The sequence below is a fragment of the Pseudorasbora parva genome, chromosome 8, assembly GCF_024679245.1.
Source record: "Pseudorasbora parva isolate DD20220531a chromosome 8, ASM2467924v1, whole genome shotgun sequence".
NCBI classification, from domain to species: domain Eukaryota; kingdom Metazoa; phylum Chordata; class Actinopteri; order Cypriniformes; family Gobionidae; genus Pseudorasbora; species Pseudorasbora parva.
This window is the reverse complement of record NC_090179.1, coordinates 27,166,827-27,189,818: the sequence shown is the minus strand read 5'-3', so window position 1 is coordinate 27,189,818 and position 22,992 is coordinate 27,166,827. Positions and strand designations below refer to the sequence as shown.

Genomic DNA, 22,992 nt, shown 5'->3' with positions numbered 1-22,992 from the left:
GTTCTCCAGAAAAAAATGGCTGTGGTGTGGCAAGCAGCGGGGCGAGGGACCGCGAGAGTGGGCCGGTGACGAGTGGTAATGAAAACCAGCTGCGTGACACACCGGTCTCGTCTCGCGGCCAAGTGACAGGAGCATACAAGGAGGAGCAAAGGCAGCGGAAGACGAGAGAGGACCAGGCCTGGACTTTATGTTGAGTTTTGTTATGTGTGTGTGGGCAGTCGTCCGTGAGGGGCTGCCCGCGGTTTACTTTCGTTTTGTTTATTTAATAAAAGTTGTTAAACGTTCGCCGGTTCCCGCTTCCATCCTGTCATCAAAGAACCCCGTTACAATGGCGTTTGGGGGTAAAAATTTTATTTTGGAAAGGTTGCCTGCTAAAATTTGCATTCCTGGGTCTATACATAATTGATTTGACTTGATATACATTATTGAGGTTGTTTCAACCCACGAAAATGGAAAACAACCCGTGGAAAAAAGGCAGATTTGGCAACTATTTGGCAGTTAAAGGGTTACTTTAAGGGTATACGTTATGTGTCATTTCGTTGCTCTGATTGGTAGGTCTATCTAATTGATGTCTTTCCTGATTTGGTTGAAACCTAAACGCCCCATAATTACAGCCCAAATGGAGCAGTATCAGACTCATATTCTGACTAGAACTGAGTATGACAACATCAGGCTATGTGGAGGCTTAACTTTTAATAGGAATTCATTTGATAAGTTGAAACACTTACTTTGCTCCGCCAGCCGCTCTGTTATGGATGCCTTCAGCGAGATAGCTGCGAGCTGAGCTGTGAGTGCGATCTCTCACCCCCCATGTGTGAAAACATGCGGCAATAGCTCCCTCTGCTGGATGTAGTCTTTAGCCTCTCAAAAATTTGGGGGGATCACGATCATTCGAATATACTCTAAGGTTTCTACGTTTCTACTGCTCTATAGCTTACAGAGACTTCCACCATCAGCTCTTTTTTCTGTTTAGAAAAGCTTTTAACTGTTATTTGTTGGTTGATTGTTTGTAATTTTTTTGTTTGTTTTGTGTGTGTTTTTCTTCATTTTTGCACTTTGAGATTCTTCGGAATGAAAAGTGCATTATTAATTAAAGGGGGGGTGAAACACTCAGTTTCTCAATGTCAATCTTGAGTACCTATAGAGTAGTATTGCATCCTTCATATCTCCGAAAAGTCTTTCGTTTTATCATATTTATAAAATAAATATGGGCTGTACCAGGGGCGATTCTAGGGTCAGAGCTTTAGGGGTGCTGAGCACCCAATGAGCCCCACTGCCACCAACCTAGAGACACACGTACCCTAGAGAAGAGGATGACACCTTTTGCTATGTGGGGATGTTTTAATTTTCCGCCTTAACACATACATTTTAAACCACAAACTACGGAGTATGTTTTGGACGTTATTTAACCGTGTAAAAGACTAAAATTTTAAATTTTTAAATAACACAATTTCTTACTCCAAGTTTTTACTTAAGCATCCCTATAAAAGGGGCTAGCCTCGCCCATGCCTACAAGGAAAGCAGAAAGCAGCATTTTGTCTAGCTGAGTATTCCAGCCATCTGAAACTTTTGAACCACTGTTCTTGAAAGGCTCTTTTTTGTGTGCAAAACGGAGTATGAGGGTATTGAGACAGCTTTAACTGTTTAGGACCAGTGTCCTTATCCCTAAGTCTGAACAGCTCTCTTCTGTCTCTGCTGCTTTGGCTTGGTGCTCTCTATGTTGCACTCCCTCTGTCCCTTCATTTCTTTCACTAGTCAATTTCCTCTCATCCCTTATGGACTCTCCCTGTTGTTTTCCTCCTCCTTTATTATGAAAAAATGTGGTGTAAAATAATGTTACAAAAAAAAAAAAATGTAATATAGGCTACTTAATGCCAATAAGTGAGTACACACACATAAACAGGAGTAGTTACTGTTTTGCTCGCCACTATTCACTATATGTCAATTTATTGTTGTTGTTTCCTCACCTGATTCTTCCTGCATGCTCTCCCTTTCCCTTTCCCTTTTTCCTTCGCCATCTCCCTTTCTTTCCCTTGGCACTGACAATCATACACAAATATATTGTAGGCAGAAGAGTTGAGGTCAGTTTGTCATGTCACAAAAATGAGACCATGAGACCATTTACAGATTCTAAGTATATGATCAAAAGGCACACACAGAGGCGTGTCATTTTAAATGTCTTTATTATTATTGGGCTTAGAAACGTTTTAAATGACAAATTCATTTCACAAGAGAAGCTTGAGTTTTTTCACTCCAAACACCAGGGCTTCATGTTTCCATGACGACTGACTAGAAAGGTCCTATTTCAAACTTAATTTAGGATCAATTCATATGTAATATATACATAATAAGGAAAATTAGTTTGTTTTAGCACTATTTTAAACGTTTCTATTTGAAACAGTCAAATTATGTGCTCACATTCATTAATATTCACTTGTGCTTATATAAGTATCATTATTCACTAAAAATATAAAAGTATATTAAGTACGTTTTAAAATTTCACATTTAAAGAAATCTAGTGTTTGATCATATCTAAATATTTATTTAAATGCAAGACTGATGCAAGATTAGATATATGTATAGGCTATTTATTCTAACATTATGTTCAATGATGTTCAACACACATACCTCTGTTAAAATCTCAAACATTTAGCTGTAGGGTTTCATGACCCTTTAAAGAGCCATAAGACACCTACTGGCATTACAAATTAACATTATTTTTTAAGCAACAAAATGACTCTAATTTACCTCTTTGAATTAGAATTCTCTATTTTAACCTTAATTACTACACAAATTGAAATATAAATAATAAAAATATTAGAAGAAATATATTTTAAGTGGTCATTAATTGACTATAATTATTGCACAACTAGTATTTAGTAGCCTACCAAAAGATCTCTTCAAAATATTAAATAAACATTATTGAGCTAAAATATAGAACACTTATTTGATTGAAAAATAGTTACGGTGTATGGTCACATTTGACCATCAATGAGTATTAGTTTGACCAATTAGTAAGGAATACCTGAGGGCTGAATACAAATTAATGTCAACAATTTTGCATCTCCATCACTCTCCATAATAAAACGATCCAGTGAATATGGCTGACTTAATAATCAATGCACAATAAGCTGTACTGTTTAACAAAACTTGCTGCAAACATCTGTAGAGTGAAACTGTTGTGTACCTTGTTGTGTGTTAAGCCATTCAAATGCATTGACACCGCGCTAGAAGTATTGAGCGCTCCAAATGACTGCGCGCGCCGCCGGTAGATGAGAGCATGTTGCCACTCTGCTTTTCAGCCTCTGACCTTAATTAGCGCCAAAACGCCATTTATTGTTTGAATTTCGCATTAAAACTTAATAATCATAATAATAATATTAATAAAATCTATAGGCCTAGCTTTGTTTAATATAAAAAGCAGGTTTGGCAATTTGGCGTGAGATTAAACTGGGCAGTGTGAGAGCGTGACACCGAGCCCAAAAGCGTGTGTGTCACGCCAAATGCGTGAGAGTTGGCAACCCTGCCCAGGTCCTGTGCTACTCCACAGCGGCGGCGACCCGCCGGACTAAAGTAGTCAGAGAATAATCTCTTATTATAGGTGTACCACCATGGTGATTCAGGATACTGACTCCAGTACTCACCGATATGGTTTTGAAATCGGAACAACTCTCTAGGTAAAAGGAAAGAAGTGTCAGACACAGCTTTCAACCGATCACAACACTAACGTTACATCACGGGTTCTCATCTGCGTGTGTTTCGGTTTCGCGCTGGATGACGGTCGTGCTTAGCGGTGCAGGTACAGAGAAGTAGAAGAAGAGAAGAGGATGACACCATTTGCTATGCGGAGATGTTTTCATTTTCCTCCTTAACACATACATTTTAAACCACAAACTACGGAGTATGTTTTAGACATTATTTAACCGTGTAAAAGACTAACAAAAATTTTAAATAACACAATTTTTTACTCCAAGTTTTAGGGGTGCTGAGCTCCTTTTTAGGGGTGCTGAAGCACCCCTAAAAAGGGGCTAGCCTCGCCCATGGGCTGTACCGAGTCTTTCCGGAAAAAACCGAGCGCCTGGAGGCGTATCGTGTGGGCGGAGCTAAAGAATGACGAAGGTGCACAAAGCGGTGATGTCCTCAAGCGTGGAGAAACCCATCTATCTCAGCTAATACAGATAATGATACAGAATCAAATCTGAGGCAGAAATAAATTGAACAGGAGAAACGGCAACATCAGGATGTCCGTCTCTGTGGTATGTACTGTATTTAGGGGCCTTTGTGTGCAGTTTATGAAGACATGATTCGGTTTATGGACTATTGTATGTGACTAGACCTTAGAGGTAGCAAGCAAAACGGGTTTGCACGTCAGAGTCAGACTAGTGTTATACAGAACAACAATGGAGTAACCGTTAGCGCATTTGAATGACGAAGCACGCGATCGTGTCGTTTACTGACGTTTACTCATGCGACGGTAGCCAATAGCAGAGACATTTGAAGTTGATTTACTCACCGGCTGCTTCCAAAGCAGGACCGAACTTTATCGCAGGGACCGCTCTGTCAAAAACACACTTCTTTGTAATGATTTGGTGAAGTCCTGTGACAGCAGTGACCGTGGAAATCCACTTTGCGACGCGACTGAAGCGATGCCTTGAAGCTTCCCGTCATTTCTGCGTTCAAATCGGTTCAAATGCAGCACTGCCTTCCCGGAATGCTGTGCTGAAGCGTTGAAGTCGCTCGACGTCACCCATAGGAATAAAGTGGAGCGCGGCGCGTCATAAGTGTTCACGGACGACTGGATCTGCACCTGAGAGACTGTTTACAGCGTGCATTTCCTCTCTCTCCCTCTAGTCACGCGCGCGCACCCTACCGGGAGAAGAGCCCATATGGCCCATACAAGGACCTTCCGATCTATTTAACGTCAAGTCGAGCCATACTCGAAAAAAACTCGCCGAAACTTGTGAGAAACCGGAAGGAGTATTTTTAACACAGAAATACTCCATCAAACGTCCAACATTAGTTTTTGAAACTTTGTCTATGTTTAGGATGGGAATCCAAGTCTTTAACAGTGTAAAAAGCTCAGTATGCATGAAACAGCATTTCACCCCCCCTTTAAAATCGATTATTATTATTATTATTATATGCTAATCGCTGAAGTAACCCTCTAATGCAGTGGTTCTCAAACTTGTCCTGGAGAACCACCAGCCCTGCAAACTTTTTATGTCTCCCTCATCTAACACACCTGAACTCAACTCATAAGTTCATTAGTAGAGACTGCAAGACCTGAAATGGGTGTGTCAGATATAGGGAGACATACTAAATGTGCAGGGCTCGTGGTCCTCCAGGACAGGTTTGAGAACCACTGCTTTAATGTGTGCCCAGTACGCGCGCTTGTTTCATGCAGCTGCTCCTGGGGCACGGGTCGGATATAAGAGCGACGGGACGAGGCGGGCCGGACGGACCGCACTGAGCCTGGATGCTGTAGCCTACATCTTCTGGTTCTCAACGGCACTCAAACAGACACCTCTGACAATGAGGGCAGACGCTCACTCGATTTGGCTGCTCAAGAACACAACAGTAATGTGGTTAAATTCCTGTTGAAAGCGTTAAGACGACGGTAGATAAAATATAAGCATGAAGATTTCACACATTCAGCGTTTGCTGTGCAAAAAAAGTGTGTGATTTGATTTTGACTGAACATGCGCAACCCTTATGCATTGGGACGTGATGAAGAGAAACGGCTCAAAGCACACAGAAAACGTCCCAGTGGCATCTTTCCGCCATCCGCTCAGCTGGCTATCCCTGACCAGGTCACTAAAAACCTAGTTTTTGCATCAACGGCTAGATTTTTCCTGCCTGGATGAGAAATGGACCACCACTTTGATTAAACCCTGAACACAAAAGCAGCTTCTGGAGATGGATGACGCATAAAATGTCCCCAAACTGCCCTTGCTTTGCCGTCTCTCCAACGAATTCCCAAATGAAATATGCTGGTCACAGATGAGGACAGGATGCTAAAAATCATTTCTTCAACAGCAGAAGAGGTGCCACTCACAGGCCTTTTTTTTTTGGAGTATTTTTGAAATGTATGTTAAAATAAACCAATATAAATATGCCAAATATTCTTTCACTATGAGTTTATTTGAACTAGCTATTTTTTGTGTGTATTACTTATGTATTAGGCTACTTTAAATTTGTTCAGGTAGGCCTTTAATAAGTCCTGTCTTTGGACCAAAGTGCTTTTTTGTACGTGTTTGTTCAGATAAAAGTATGAAGTTGGTTTTATTATGAAATATGCAAACAATATTGATATAACATTGATTGTGAATGAAATGAATAGCCTATTGTGTGGATTTTTTAATGCATTTTCCTTATGGTTTGTTTTGAATGTTATTAATTTCCTATTTGGAGGCCCTTAAAATGCATTATTCTCCTAAATTACGTTAATGTCAGAATCATAATATAGAAAGTTAAATATATGAAATTAATTGTTTACACCTTATTGTCTTTTTGAAACGCATTGAATCCCAGGTGGTATTATATGAGTATTATTGTTGCTTTATTCCAAACAGATAGCCTACATTGTTATCCACAAATAAATGTAAAATGATTCACACACAAAAATAATAATAATAATTTCACAATAGAATGAGATCAACAAATATATGCAGGAGTTTCACAAAAAGGAATTAGATTCACAAATAAATACAATGACGATGTGTGGATTTTTTTTGTTATTCACAAATGTCATTGTATTCATTTGTGAATCTAATTAATTTTTGTGAAACTCCTGCATATATTTGTTGATCCCATTCTATTGATTTGTGAAATTATTTATTTTTTGTGAATCGCTTTACATTTATTTGTGGATAACAATGTATCTGTTTGGAATAAAGCAACAATAATACCCCCATAGAATGACATTGCCCCCTTGTGGATTCAAGAAGGCATTAGATTAGCACAAATTGCTTGCCGCATAACTTCTGAATATGGCAGCCCATTTCCACCAGATGATTAAAAAAAACTTTGATAAATCACAATAAAGTCTTATTATGCAATACAAGTCAAAAAGTTGAAATTATAAGAAACAATAAGTCTAACCTACAAAAAAAAGTCAATCAGTACAAAATTTGTCATAATTGTTATATGCTGTATTGCTGTTATAACCATTTCTGATAAGTTTGACTTTTAACGTCCTCCATTTGATTTTGCATGTCATAATTATGATTTACCAAAGCATGATTTTTTATATATAGTGAAATTGGGCTTCCATATCTGAATGTAGCAAAGCAACCAAACTTTAGGTTTTATATCTCTGAGTAGATAATTAATATTTCATATTAGCCAAATGTAGGCTTTAAAGTGAACTCAGCAGCAGGAAATAAAACTAGTTTTCAAGTTTCCATCTCTCACTGTCTCTGTCTTTTCTTTCACTATTATCTGTCTCTCTATCGTGTATCTGTTGAATTCAGGCAAGACAACCAACCCCGTGACATCAGTGAATGTACATGTTGTTACAAAATGTATAACTATTTTTTTAAATGGTTACATCTAACATGTTTGTTAGTGAAAATCCATCTATTAATGTTAAAGGGTTATTTCAGCGATTAGCATATGGCGTTGTATCAGTAGAAACCCTGGAGTATATTCAAATGATTGTGCTTTCCCCCCTCATATCCCCTTGAGACAAGAGATTTATGCATTTTATTTCTGGAAAAATTCCTCCTATGATGCAAATTGAAGATATTTGCATCATAGGAGGAATGTTTGCCCAAAGGCTAAAGACTACAGCCAGCAGAGGGAGCCATTTCCACATGTTTTGAATCTGCGCATGGGGGATGGGCGGTCACACTCAGCTTGCAGGGAGAGCTCAGCACAGCTACAGGCACTCATTTAAACGGAGCTATGGTGAGCAATGTAAGTCTTCTAACTTCTCAAATTAATTTCTATGAAAGTTAAGCTTGCAAAGGCATGAACTGAAACACGCCAGACTGAACTCGCGTTGTGAATGCATGCCGCGAGTGTAGTCACGATTACCTCAGCTCTCATCACGAGAGCTCATCAGCTCATTTTTTTCACTCCTACAGTTAGTGCTCAGTGCTGTGATACTCGCGCGGTGACTCACTCATTATATTGCACAGACACGTTCAGTTTTTAATTGTAGTGTCTTCAACAACTCAGTCACTGTAATCAAGTTGGTGGCTTTGGGAATGGCCTCACAGAGCAGCGAAGCATTCTGGGAATTGTAGTCTTTCATCCCCATGAGACAAAAATAAATGTTTTGTCTTTTCTCAGTCTAGAAGGTACCAAATTAAAAAAATAATTTCACATTTCTTGACCCAGTTTAAATACAGATTCATCTTCCCAGCGCTGAAGTACCCCTTTAACTTGACTGACTGCTTTATTTCCACTTCAATATGCGTTTTATCTGTACTTTGGTTCTTGTGGACTTCTGAGACATCTTTAGTCCCTGCCCAATGTTCCACTTTAAAGTTCACATCTAGAAAAGTAAAGTTCAAATCCCTGGAAGTGTTTTTGCTCTACCCCTTTTATCTGGGATGGATCAAGAGGTGACTTGTGTGGACTTGAGAAGGCCATATGTCCCAGAAAGCATCTTGCACCAACCAACAAGCGGCAATGGTGGAGGAGAAAACCCTGAGAGTTTTTCCAGGTGAGATTGTAGTTTAAATTTCAAGTGTGGTTTACTTATAAAGATATTTGTATTTGTAAATTTGCTCCAAGATGTAAGATCGAAGAGGTTACAAGCGTTCAGCCCTAGGTGGATCCACATTGCACTGAGTAGGCAGCATAGGAGGAGACGAAGGGCTGATGAGAAACAGTAAAGACAAGGGGTTAATAAACGGCCTTCCTGGCCGATACTGGACACACAAAGTGTCTAAAAACAGCCTCGTTGGCCAATAGGCAGATTTCTAAAGAATGGCCTTTTTGGCAGATTTGGAACAGGCAGAAAACACTGAAGGCAGGATGGGAAAATCAAAGACGCCCAAAGAGACATGCATGGTGCTGGGTGACAAAACAGGTATGGTGCAATTATCCTACACCTCCTCAAACAATGAGTTCAGCGCATCCACATCCAACTTAGTCAAAGGGACAGGGCTCCATTCCATCCTCTCATATTACACTGGTATATTGAACAATGTTGCAGCTCACACACACCTGGTCAGACAGTTTTTTCAGGCTCAGGCTCTGCATCTGCAGTGGGCTCAGGCTTGTATTCCACTGGATGTGATAATCTTTTACCTTACTGCATAGTAAAGGGGGGGTCTGCAATAAAATAGGACCCAGTCCACAAACTTCTGGAAGGTCCCTCGAGATCCATCTCAGGGCAGAGCAAACTATTTAAAAAATAAAAAATAGATTACAATAAATAAATACAATTTAGATAAAAATGTATTACATGAAAATTAGATTAAAATTTAATGCATCTAACAGTAGTGCTATAATGATTAGAAAACATACAGGTCCTTCACAAAAAATTAGCATATTGTGATAAAGTACATTATTTTCCATAATGTAATGATACAAATTAAACTTTCATATATTTTAGAATCATTAATGCACACCAACTGAAATATTTCAGGTTTTTTATTGTTTTAATACTGATGATTTTGGCATACAGCTCATGAAAACCCAAAATTCCTATCTAAAAAAAAAAGCATATCATGAAAAGGTTCCCTAAACAAGCTATTAACCTAATCATCTGAATCAATTAATTAACTCTAAACACCTGCAAAAGATTCCTGAGGCTTTTAAAAACTCCCAGCCTGGTTCATTACTCAAAACCGCAATCACGGGTAAGACTGCCGACCCGACCCTGTCGAGAAGGCCATCATTGTCACCCTCAAGCGAGAGGGTAAGACACAGAAAGAAATTTCTAAACGAATAGGCTATTCCCAGAGTGCTGTATCAAGGCACCTCAGTGGGAAGTCTGTGGTAAGGAAAAAGTGTGGCAAAAAACGCTGCACAACGAGAAGAGGTGACCGGACCCTGAGGAAGATTGTGAAGAAGGACCGATTCCAGACCTTGGGGGAACTGCGGAAGCAGTGGACTGAGTCTGGAGTAGAAACATCCAGAGCCACCGTGCACAGGTGTGTGCAGGGAATGGGCTACAGGTGCCGCATTCCCCAGAAGCGCCTGACCTGGGCTACAGAGAAGCAGCACTGGACTGTTACTTAAATTTTGCATTTCATTCGGAAATCAAGGTGCCAGAGTCTGGAGGAAGACTGGGGAGAAGGAAATGCCAAAATGCCTGAAGTCCAGTGTCAAGTACCCACAGTCAGTGATGGTCTGGGGTGCCATGTCAGCTGCTGGTGTTGGTCCACTGTGTTTTATCAAGGGCAGGGTCAATGCAGCTAGCTATCAGGAGATTTTGGAGCACTTCATGCTTCCATCTGCTGAAAAGCTTTATGGAGATGAAGATTTTGTTTTTCAGCACGACCTGGCACCGGCTCACAGTGCCAAAACCACTGGTAAATGCTTTACTGACCATGGTATTACTGTGCTCAATTGGCCTGCCAACTCTCCTGACCTGAACCCCATAGAGAATCTGTGGGATATTGTGAAGAGAAAGTTGAGAGACGCAAGACCCAACACTCTGGATGAGCTTAAGGCCGCTATCGAAGCATCCTGGGCCTCCATAACACCTCAGCAGTGCCACAGGCTGATCGCCTCCACGCCACGCCGCATTGAAGCGGTCATTTCTGCAAAAGGATTCCTGACCAAATATTGAGTGCATAACTGAACATAATTATTTGAAGGTTGACTTTTTTTGTATTAAAAACACTTTTCTTTTATTGGCCGGATGAAATATGCACATTTTTTGAGATAGGAATTTTGGATTTTCATGAGCTGTATGCCAAAATCATCAGTATTAAAACAATAAAAGACCTGAAATATTTCAGTTGATGTGCAATGAATCTAAAATATATGAAAGTTTAATTTTTATCATTACATTATGGAAAATAACGAACTTTTTCTGAGAAGGACCTGTAATTATAATATTATAAAAAAAATTAACAATAAATTGGCCTTTATACAATAAACTAAATGCCTTTAAAATGTTGTCCCTCACATGAGGATGATCATAACTTGGGCATCTGTGGCATCTAAAAGATTGAAAATCTCACTCTTAAAAAATGCTGGGTTAAAAGAAATTGGGTTGTTTGAATGGGTTCATTCAATGGGTTCAAACAACCCAATTTCTGGGTTTGTCCATTTTCAACCCAACTTGGGTTGTTTTTAACCCAGCATTTTTTAGAGTGCTGTTATCACATTGTAGCTCTGAGCAGCAGACTGCAGGGGAAATGTCCCCCTTACTTTCCAGTGTTGGCAAGACCCCAAGCTAATCTCCCCACAGGACAATGCTGTGAAAATGGGCACAAAGTATGACTACTCTGGCTTCCTCTGCTTTTGACGACTAATTATTCTGAAAACAATTTAGGACAGCCAACAAATGTGCCACATAGGCAGAGGTGGCATGGAGGCAGAATAATAATAATAATTTTATCGACTCTTTGCAACACACCACCATTCTCATCCTTTCAGGTCTGAGTTTCTCATACAAATGACATTGTGGACTATGGCCATGGTGCTAATTGCAGTTCATCCTTGAGCTTGCTATTAAAAAAATAACAGGTGGGCAAACAGTTGTACCCCACAGTTGTTCATTTTTACTACGTTGAATGAATAATTTAAGGATGCACTGGAGGGCGCCTATTCTAAACGGCTTGCGAGTACTGGGACTTTTATTATGACGGGACGGGACACAGTCGCCGGGCGCACGCACTTCCGCTTTTTCCGGTCAGGTAAAAACAGCTATTTTTATTATATCAGATACATTTAAGGGGCTAAGGGCTTCGGCCATCCGTCCACTCTCTTCCCTGAACTGAAATGAAGTAGTGGGCTGTACTTTCCACACGATTGACATCAGGTTCAAGTACGCCAGGTTGGCTGGTGGTTATGTTGCCCGCATACCGCCTCCCATGGCCGAGACTGGTATTACGATACCTGTCGGGCCGGGGTTAGTAATGCTACTGCTAATTAAGGTTGATATCTGCAGCACTATAACTTGACATTTTTTTAAATGACATCATCGCCCTTATTTCTTCTCATTATTTTGATGCGTGTAGGTCATTTTTTGGATATTTTTACCTCAATTTTTACACATGGCACCTTTAAAGCTACACTGTGTGATTTTTTCCCCCCTCTAGCGATTTCCCCCAATCCAGTGAATATTAGTTTCTGTTCCTCTCAATTCCAATTTCGTTTGAACTCCTACGGTGGCCGATTTAGTCCAAGATTAACATGGCATCCAGTTCGGCCTCGTTCATGAGTGCCATCGAGTGTTAAAAAAAAAAAAAAGCGAAGCTTGAATTTACGGGTATGTCCCTCTTTGGCTCATGTACTTTCAAAATGGAGGGGCAACATGGCGACTGGCATTCGAACCCATAGACATAATATACGTAGACGCCTCATGACGTGCTGGAGCATGATCCAGCGTCGCCGCCATATTGGTTGGGTCTCTCCACTCAACGCTAGCATTCAGAATCAATCGGAGTCAATGGAGAGCGAGCAATTTCAGAGCGAGGGTGTGTGTGTGTGTGTGTGTGTGTGTGTGTGTGTGTGTAAAATAAATTAAAGTGAAAAATCAAACTTGTTTCTTTATTAAAATATAAAATTCATAAATGTATATGTAACAAGTTCGATATAGTGAGGAAGGAAGAGGACACGGGGGTCGGCAGGACTGTTGATGCTCTTTATTTTCTCAATAACTCAAATCACAACGTGCACGCTTCAGCGTGTGTTTGTCTCTGTATATGCTCAGTTTCGCTTCCGGGTCACGCACTTCCGGGTTCCGGATATCTCAGGGTCTCGCATCAACAGTCCGACTCTCTCTCTCCTCGGTCTCCGGTTCCGCTGGTGTTTTATCCCGTCTCCGCGCTCATTACTAGAACAAGAGACAGGTGTTATTAATCTGCGTCCAACCCACTCACTTACCGCTCGTCCCGCGGCCCTCTCTCCCGCTGCAGACCTCGCTGAACCACGCCCCCCTTGCCACATACCCCCACCGCCCGACTCAGGCCGGGGAGCCGTCCGGCCTGCAGCCCCCCCCCCCCATTTCTGGAGAGGAAATCGGCCACAGCCATCTGAGCACCCGGCCTGTGGACCACCTTGAACTTAAACGGCTGAAGAGCCAGATACCAACGGGTGATCCGCGCGTTGGTATCCTTCATGCGGTGGAGCCATTGGAGAGGAGCGTGGTCCGAACAGAGAGTGAACTCCCGCCCCAGGAGGTAATAGCGGAGGGTGAGCACGGCCCATCTGATGGCCAAACACTCCTTTTCTATGGTGCTGTACTTAGCTTCTCTCTTGGAGAGCTTACGGCTAATGTACAGCACCGGCCGCTCTCCCCCCTCCACCTCCTGGGCCAGGACTGCGCCCAGCCCCCTGTCCGACGCGTCAGTCTGCAACAAGAAAGGGAGAGAAAAGTCAGGGGAGTGTAACAGCGGCCCGCCACATAGGGCAGCCTTTACTTGGGTAAAAGCCTGTTGACACGGCTCCGTCCACTGGACCGTATCTGGTAGCCCCTTTCTAGTAAGATCAGTCAAAGGGCTGGTGAGGTCCGAATAATTTGGTATAAACCGTCTATAATATCCCGCCAGCCCCAAGAACTGTCTTACCTCCTTTTTGGTCTTGGGCCTCGGACAGGTTGCAATTGCGGCAGTCTTATCAATTTGGGGACGCACCTGCCCATGACCCAAGTGGAAGCCCAGATACCTTACTTCCACCCGCCCAATCGCACACTTCTTCGGATTGGCCGTGAGCCCCGCTCTCCTCAGCGACCTCAGGACCGCCCTCACATGCTGCATATGCCGCTGCCAGTCGTGACTATAAATCACTATGTCATCTAGGTACGCAGCAGCATATGCAGCATGGGGACGCAAAATCCTATCCATGAGTCGCTGGAAGGTTGCGGGCGCCCCGAACAAGCCGAAAGGAAGCGTGACAAATTGGTGTAATCCGAACGGCGTGGTGAAAGCTGTTTTTTCTTTGGACAATGGAGACAAGGGGATCTGCCAATAGCCCTTTGTTAAGTCCAGTGTCGAATAAAATCGAGCCGAGCCTAACCGATCAAGCAATTCGTCAACCCGTGGCATTGGATACGCGTCGAACTTCGACACAGCGTTCACCTTGCGGTAGTCCACACAGAACCTGACCGAGCCGTCCGTTTTGGGGACCAAAACTATCGGGCTCGCCCAGTCACTGTTGGACTCCTCGATTACTCCCATGTCGAGCATTGCGCCTAATTCGTCCTGAACTACTTTTTTCTTGTGTTCAGGCAAGCGATACGGCCGGCTGCGAACTACCACGCCCGGCTCGGTCTCGATATGGTGCTGAATCAAGTCGGTACGTCCCGGTAGGGGCGAGAACACGTCAGCGAACTCCGCTTGCAACTTCGATAAATCAGCGAGTTGTAACGGTGAGAGGTGGTCTCCCCCAGGGGCCAGCGCGACTGATTGCGCCTTAATGCTCGCCTCTGGCCCGAGATCATCCTCTCCCCCGATCACCGTTGCCAACAACCCCGATTCCACCTCATTCCATTTTTTCAGCAGATTGAGGTGGTATATTTGACGTGCCCCGTTCCTATCGGATCGTATCACTTCATAATCGAGCTCTCCTATCTGTCGTGCGACCTCAAACGGCCCCTGCCACTTCGACATTAATTTTGAGCTCGAGGTTGGGAGTAGAACGAGCACTTTCTCTCCCGGTGTGAATTTGCGCAGTTTAGTACCCCTGTTATATGACCGGCTCTGGCGGTCCTGGGCTTGCAACAAATTCTCCCTAGATAGCCGCCCCAATGTGTGGAGTTTTGTTCGCAAGTCCATGACGTACTGAATTTCGTTTTTGGCCAACGACGGCCCCTCCTCCCAAGTTTCTCGTAGGACGTCCAGCACCCCCCGTGGCTGACGCCCGTAGAGAAGCTCGAAGGGGGAAAACCCCGTGGAGGCTTGCGGGACCTCGCGCACAGCAAATAAGAGGGGTTCTAACCACCGATCCCAATTTTTGGCGTCTTCTTGTACGAATTTACGGATCATGGATTTAAGAGTGCGATTAAATCGTTCGACCAAACCGTCTGTTTGTGGGTGATAGACGCTGGTTCGAATGGATATAATGCCCAATAATCCATACAATTCGCTTAACGTGCGTGACATAAACGCCGTGCCTTGATCAGTGAGGATTTCTTTCGGAATCCCCACCCGGGAGATTAAACGAAACAGGGCGTCCGCAACACTCTTCGCCGAGATGTTGCGGAGAGCCACTGCTTCCGGGTATCGTGTTGCGTAGTCCACGATAACTAGCGCAAAACGATGCCCGCGTGCGGATCGTTCTAATGGCCCGATGAGGTCCATCGCAATTCTCTCGAAGGGGACCTGCATTAATGGAAGAGGGCGCAATGGCGCTTTTGGGGGCGGCCAGTGGGTTCACCAACTGACATTCAGGACAAGACGCGCACCACCTGCGCACATTGTCATAAATGCCTGGCCAAAAGAATCGGGTCATTAAACGATTCAGCGTGGCCGCCTGTCTCAGGTGGCCCGCCATCGGGTTAGAATGAGCCGCCTGGAAAAGCATTTCCCGGCGGCTCTTTGGTACTAACAATTGGGTTGTATCCATTTTTGTCTGAGCGTCTTGGGTCACTCGATACAACCTATCTTTAATTATGGCAAAATAAGGATACGTGACGGGCAATGCGGGTTGGAGGGACTGACCGTCGATAGTGCGGACCTGTTGAAACGCATGTTTTAGCGTCTCGTCTTGAGACTGCTCCAGAGGGAAGTCATCGCGGTCCGAGAGAATCAGTCTCTCAACCCCGCTCGGTTCCTCTGAAGCCGTTCCCAAGGGCCCCGTATCAGCCTCGCCAACCTGCACTCGCACCGCCCCGTTCCTAGCCTTGTTTTCCCAAGCGGCATCCGCGCACAACGACCCCAATAACGCCGAAAAGGCGGGCCAATTCGTCCCCAGAATTAGCGGATGCCGGAGGTGGGGACTAACCGCCACCTCAACACTATGCTTTTTTCCCCTAAACTGTATCGTGACTGGGACAACCGGATATTCCACCACATCCCCGTGCACACACCGCACCTTAACCACGCGGCTTGTATCCAACGCCCCAGGCTGAATCAGGCTTTGATGGATCGAGGTTTGGTTACATCCTGAATCCACCAAGGCCTGATATGTACCCCCCTTGATACTTACAGGAATTTGGTACTCTCCTGCTTGATCGGGGGTGGTCCGCTGGACGTCCGGGATCCGGATCATTGTTCCGATGTCCATCATCGGACATCGGTCCACAAAATGATCCGGATCACCGCACCGCCAGCAGGCCAGCCCAGGCCTACCCGCCGCCCCGGCGGCGGGGAGTGGGTTGGAGGCTGAGCGCGGATAGGGGGCGGAACCGGATCCATAGTCACTACCCGTCCCCAGCGGCCCCGCCCCCCTGGGCGGGGCCCGCGAACTCCCAGACGGTCCAAGGCCCATCCCACCCCGGCCTCTGGGGGGAACGCGAGGAGGGCCTGGAGGGCGGGACCTGGGGAGAGGGACAGGAGGAGAGAGAGAAGGGGGAGAGAGAGAGGGAGAAGTTAGTGGGGGTGCGCCGACCCCCGGGCACGCCACCAGGTGGTCCTCCGCCAAATTGATGGCCGTCTCCAGCGACGTGGGCCGGTGGCACTGGACCCACTCGGCGGTCTTCCTGGGGAGCCGAGTGATAAACTGCTCCAGCACCACCAGATCGACGACATGGTCCACGTCGCTGCCGCCGGCCAGCAGCCATCTGCGGCACTCGTCCCGGAGCTGTTGGGCCAATGCGAAGGGTCGACCGGACTCGCCCCACTCCAGGGAGCGGAAACGCTGGCGGTGTTGTTCTGGGGTCCGGCCGACCCGCTGAAGGATGGCCCGCTTCAGATCGTCGTAGTCCAGGAGGTTCGCAACCGGTAGATGTTGCGCGGCCGCCTGGGCTTCGCCTGATAGAAGAGGGATGAGGCGCACCGGCCACTGTGCCCGGGGCCACCCGCAGGCCTCCGCGGCTTTTTGGAAGAGATCCACGAAGGCCTCGGGGTCGTCTTCCGGCCCCATCTTCTGTAGGGGCACGTGCACCGGTGCGCTGGCCCGCCCAGCGGCCTCGGCGCGAACCTCCTGGTCCATCCAGCTCCGGAACTGCTCGCGGTCCTCTTGCTGGCCTTGGACTATGGCCCCGAAGCGGCGCTCCTGTTCAGTCCGAAGGTCCAGCAACGCCTTATGATGTTCCTGGTGGAGGGCCGCGAGCGAGGTGATGATCTCCGCAAATGGCGAGGCGGAGGGCGTTGTCATGGCGGCGGCTCTGTCCTGCTTCCTTCCCGGGTTTCGGCACCAGTGTAACAAGTTCGATATAGTGAGGAAGGAAGAGGACACGGGGGTCGGCAGGACTGTTGATGCTCTTTATTTTCTCAATAACTCAAATCACAACGTGCACGCTTCAGCGTGTGTTTGTCTCTGTATATGCTCAGTTTCGCTTCCGGGTCACGCACTTCCGGGTTCCGGATATCTCAGGGTCTCGCATCAACAGTCCGACTCTCTCTCTCCTCGGTCTCCGGTTCCGCTGGTGTTTTATCCCGTCTCCGCGCTCATTACTAGAACAAGAGACAGGTGTTATTAATCTGCGTCCAACCCACTCACTTACCGCTCGTCCCGCGGCCCTCTCTCCCGCTGCAGACCTCGCTGAACCACGCCCCCCTTGCCACAGTATACATTTATCAATATGAGTGTGAGAGAAATACATTCAAATCAACAATCAAACTTGTTTCTTTATTAAAATATAAAATTCATTCATTTATCAATATGTCATAGTCTACCATGTCTTAGTTAAAGCTCGTAATACAAAGTCTTTCTATATGAAAGCAGAATTTTTCAATGTGTGACAGCATCCTGTATCATAACTAAGTCTCTGCAGTTTGTAACAAACCAAACCGTGTGAAAATCTGGGAAAAACTCGGGGAGTTATCTTCATTGTAGTTGAGAATACATCTTCCTCAGTAGAAATAAATGCGGGGGGGGGGGGGGGGGGGGCATTGGGGACCCATCCAAGATGGCGCCGCGCTGATACCCTCCAATAGGCAGCGTCAGTCTATGAGGCGTCTACGTATATTATATTATCTGTGTTCGAAACCCTCACCCGTATGTATTTTCAATGGCATATTATAAACTTACGATAATACTTTATTATTTGAAAGAAGTAAATATAAATTAATGAGCACATATATTTTTGAAAGAACTAAGTGTTTTTAGCTAAGAATAAACTAAAAAAGTTACACAGTGTAGCTTTAAAGGTGCCGAGAATGATTTGAAACAATATGTTAAATTGTTCTCTGACAGCTACATAGAGGGTATGTGGCTTATTTAAGGAAAAAAAATTGTCCAGATACAGTTTAACAAGTCCATTTACAACCCTATAAATTGACCCTAGGATGTAATGCTGTTTTTGCCTTATTTGGAAGAGTCATGAATATTAATATTGAGCTCTGCTCTGATTGGTTTATTTCAGCAGCTCACAGCAGTTCAGTGCAGAGCCGTTGAAAAACAGAGTTGCGACACTCCCAGACTTCCATAGGAACTGAGGAATGCGGAAGTAACGCGTGTCGTGGAGCAGCCGATAGTTCCAAACACTGATAGTTCCAGCACTGAGCCCCATTCATTTTCAGTTTCCGAAATTCATTGGTAAGTTGACCAAATTTTTGACCATTTAAAGCATTATCTAAGCATTAGATAGTTTCTCCATCACCCACCAGATAGAATAGAATAGTAGTCAATGTAATAACCAATGTACATTATGCGTTAATATTTACCGAAAATTTGCAAATAGTCGTTGCTGTAAATGTGCTATAGGAGCAGCCCTCTTCCCTCCAAAATTAAAAATAACGTTAATGCTGTTTCCGTTATTCCCCAGAAAAAAAAATGTAGATAGCCTATCTGTATTTTAGGTGTCAACTTTATAATCAATGAACATTATCGTCAATTACCGGAAATTGTGGCAAATATAGTCATTGCTGTAAAATATAAATGTATTATAACGTTATGTTATGGGAGCAGCCCCGCCTTTTCCCTCCAAAATTAAACACAAAAAAACTGATTAATGCTGTTTCCGCCACCCCCCCCCCCCATTTAAATTTTTTATTTTTATTTAACATAAATATCAACGTAATAATACATGTACATTATGCGTCAATATTTACCAATAATTGCTGCAAACGGCAGCGAGATCAAAGAGTGTCGCAACTCTCTTTTTCTATGGCCCTGGTTCAGTGAAGCCACTGAAGCGGCTCGTGAGTCCTGACCGTCCTGACAACAACACAGACCGACTAAATGAAACTTTAAGCAAAACATCTCAAATGGAGATTGATAAAATGCAGCTTACTTGTTTATTGGTGTTTTCAGATCATCCACGCGCTTCATGCGGTTGCCAGATTTCAAATAGAGCTTTTCTGTGAAAAGAAACTCGTATACACCCCGGTTTTTACCTAAACATGTCCAATCTGTCAACCATATGCACGCGAGCTCTCTCTCGCGCACAGACGATCTGAAAACACCAATAAACAAGTAATTGCTGCATTTTATCAATCTCCATTTGAGATGTTCTGCTTAAAGTGTGTCATTCAAAATTAGCCTACATTTTAGACTTGTCTTTTTTCGTCAACGATATATGTTTATATAACGTTAGTCACAATGTAGGCTAACCCGCAGTGGCTGTGATGTAGCCTAATCTGAAATACAAATAGGCAAAAACATAATAGGAAACACCATACTTCAGTTCTCAAAAATATAAATATATAACTTATATTTTTACAAAATGAATAGCCTTGTCAAATGACTATCGTTTTAAATTATATGGTGGAAAAGGTGACGTTTGCTAGAAGGATCGAGTGAACGATCTAAGCAAAGTATCTACGGTTGTATTTTGTAATACAAAATAATATTACCCTTTGTCATTAGACACACTATTTAGTTTGGTATACTTGTTTCCCATTGTTACTGTACTAGCATCTTGCGTTATCTAGACAATGCTGTCTCTCTAAGAAACTTTCAAATTAATCAGAAATTGTTTAAACAGTCAATGAGTGGATAAAATCGCTATTACTGCTTGCAGGAATATATTTGCCATTTTCTTCAGTTTAAGACGCTGAGCTAAGCTTGCTTGAAATGGGCCAAACAAACGAACGATCTTGAATTAAATTGTTGTGGTATCGGATTATAAACATCAACCATGACTGTTGACATTTTTTTTTTATCTGTGGGAGGGATATGTAAAGACCTCTGGTCTCCTGAACAGCCTGAAACATGTCCATGCGAGCAACTTGTACCTGATGATTTGCTCCATTTCCGCCTGACAATGAACCAGATTGGACAGATGCAATTGTTGGGGGCGTGCATATAAATGATCCCCAATGCTTGCCTCACGGTTGGCGTTATGTTGAGAAGCACTTTTTTTTCCCATGGAGTTTTGGATTCACGAGATTTACATAAGATGAGCCAATGATGTTTGAGACTCACAGTATGTGATGTCCATGTACTGAACTCTTATTATTTCACCAAGGCAAGGTTAATTCAATTTTTCATTCTAGGGCACCTTTAATCAGAAAATGATGCACAAGGTCAATGTTTTCTACAACTGGCAGCTGTTGTGTTGAAAATAATGTGATATCTGTCCCATTTCACAAGTCTTTATTTAGCATTATCTAACAATACCTCTGTTGAAAGTATGAATGGAGGGAGAACAAATGCATCCTGACAACTTTCAGTTCAGTTTAATTATTGAGCAAGTGAAGAGACACAGTGTCTCCAGTAGATTCACTCATCAAGCAAATGCACACAGTCCTAAGATACACTGACAGAGACTAACAATGGGAAGAGACATGATCGAGAAGATAAATCAATTTCTGATTTATGTGTTAAAATACTGTCATGTCTTCTTGCTGGAATCATTACATCCAATCAGATAATAAGAAAAAACAGAGCATAATAAAGTCATAATGATCATAACAGTGCATTACAGAAAGCTTAGATGGGCATATTTAACATAATAAACTGTTGTTATGACAAATTAGGTGAGTATATATGTGAATTCACATAAAGCTTAGCAGTTTAATTGCACAAAGATGATGTAAATGAAACAAACAAATAAACAGCAGGGAGACAAAGTTAATCCAGTCATGCATAAACTTTCAGGTTATAATGTACACTTAAATGAAATAGACCTCCACTTTTACAATCAAAGCAGATAAAATAATAATTCTAGTGACTTTGGTTTAGTAGTGCAGTCAGCAAGAACAATGATCTAATGTAGCCAATCAGGGCTTGTAAAGGGAAATATCCATGGGGCTCCATAACAGTTTTTCACATTTGTTTTTTTTAAAGTTTTTTTTTATGTAAGTGTTCCAGTTTTCCTGAATGGAGATTATATATACAAACATTAACATCCCATATAGATAAAGGCTTATATTCCATTATAAAAAAGGAAAACATTGATGTATACAGAATTGTTCTAGAAACAGAAAAAAAATGTAGTAAACATTAACTGAACAATAAAATGTATCATACAACACCGTAATGATAACTAATCTTAGCAAATGTAATTATTTAAATTCACTTTGATCAGATATGATGGGATGCAGGGATTCTGGGAAGTCCTTTTTCTGTCACTCTTTAGAATAGGATCCAATTCCAACTATAAACTAACTAGGCATATTAAATATGACTCAATAAGCTACTAATTACTGTTTATTAATAGTTAGTAAGGTAGTTGTTAAGTTTAGGTATTGGGTAAGATTTAGGGATGTAGAATATGGTCATGCAGAATAAGGCATTACATTATTTTTAAGTAGGCTATTAATAAACAACCAATACAGTATAATATACATGCTAGTTAATAGTGAGAATTGGACCATAAACTAAACTGTTACCATATTTTGCTTTAAAAGTAAATTGTGTTGTTATAATATAGATTTCAAATATTTATATACCTCTTAAACATTTTACAGTATAATGTGCTGTTTATGTAAACGTATAGTTTGACTATATTGTAAAGTAACTTAATGCGTTTAGGCTACTATAGCATTTTAACCATTTCCCCCGTGTAAATAAGAAAATTATTTGATTCTTAAGACAAAAGTCATTATAGCATGTGTAGACTCTTAAATTGTGCACAAAATACCATAACACAATAATAAATATTATATTCTTATTGCCATTTACATAAGGTGCAGGACAGGGAAAAATAATCACAACTTAATATAAAAATATAAATTATATAATTATATAATAGTAGTCTACTATAAAACATAAGTCACTCAGTCATCCATTTTAAATATGTGAAGTAAGAGAGTAGAGGAAGGATATCCGCTCAGATAAATGTGCTGGGACAGTTTGCATAGTGCATTAGAAATAGCTGTGGCAGCTCGAGTGAATCCAGCCCGGGCGTCTCGCTCCATCTAAACTATCCCTGACTGCATGAGCCGTTTGTTGTCTTCGTGGTGTTGCTGTGAGCGTTCGGTTTAGTGGTCCAGAAGAACACATAGTAGATGGCTAAGATGAAAGCTGCGACGGAAACGCACAGAAAGTAAGCGATACCCATCGCCACTTTGACCCAGATCTTAGTGGCTCTTTTGGCGTGTTTCACCCTCTGGTCCCCGGGGTAACTCGGTCTCCGAGTCTCCGCTCCTCCGTTTGTCCGGACGGGTTTGCCTCCTCTCATTCTGACTGATATTCGTGATAATTCCAGCGGTCAGCGTTTGCTCTTCAGAGGCTTTGAGAAATCTGCCGTGAATCCCGATTCAGGTGAACAGATTCGCGCACTTCTTCTCTGAGGGACGAGTGTCCTCTGACTGCACCATCAGAGGGTTTCAGGTGCACACTAGTTTTAAATGAACACTGGGCGGAGTTAGT

At 43.0% G+C, this 22,992-nt stretch overlaps 1 protein-coding gene across 2 annotated transcripts; it reads right to left on the bottom strand.

The window, feature by feature from the left end:
• Window positions 1–12,721: 12,721 nt before the first annotated feature.
• LOC137085174 (zinc finger protein with KRAB and SCAN domains 7-like) lies at window positions 12,722–17,208 on the bottom strand. Of its 2 annotated transcripts, none has more exons than XM_067451729.1 (2): window positions 16,279–17,208; window positions 12,722–12,967 (listed from the first exon to the last, which is right to left on the bottom strand). In XM_067451729.1, exons 1-2 carry the CDS (start codon window positions 17,152–17,154, stop codon window positions 12,965–12,967), a joined length of 879 nt encoding a protein of 292 aa, XP_067307830.1. In that variant the 5' UTR covers window positions 17,155–17,208; the 3' UTR covers window positions 12,722–12,964. The 2 variants fall into 2 exon arrangements, with proteins under 2 accessions (XP_067307830.1, XP_067307831.1); XM_067451730.1 differs by having other exon boundaries at window positions 16,497–17,208.
• Between the last annotated feature and the right edge of the window lie 5,784 nt (window positions 17,209–22,992).

Bases quoted from the DNA above. Each gene is read 5' to 3' on its own strand.
- LOC137085174 (XM_067451729.1), bottom strand. From the start codon at position 17,154: ATGGGGCCGGAAGACGACCCCGAGGCCTTCGTGGATCTCTTCCAAAAA.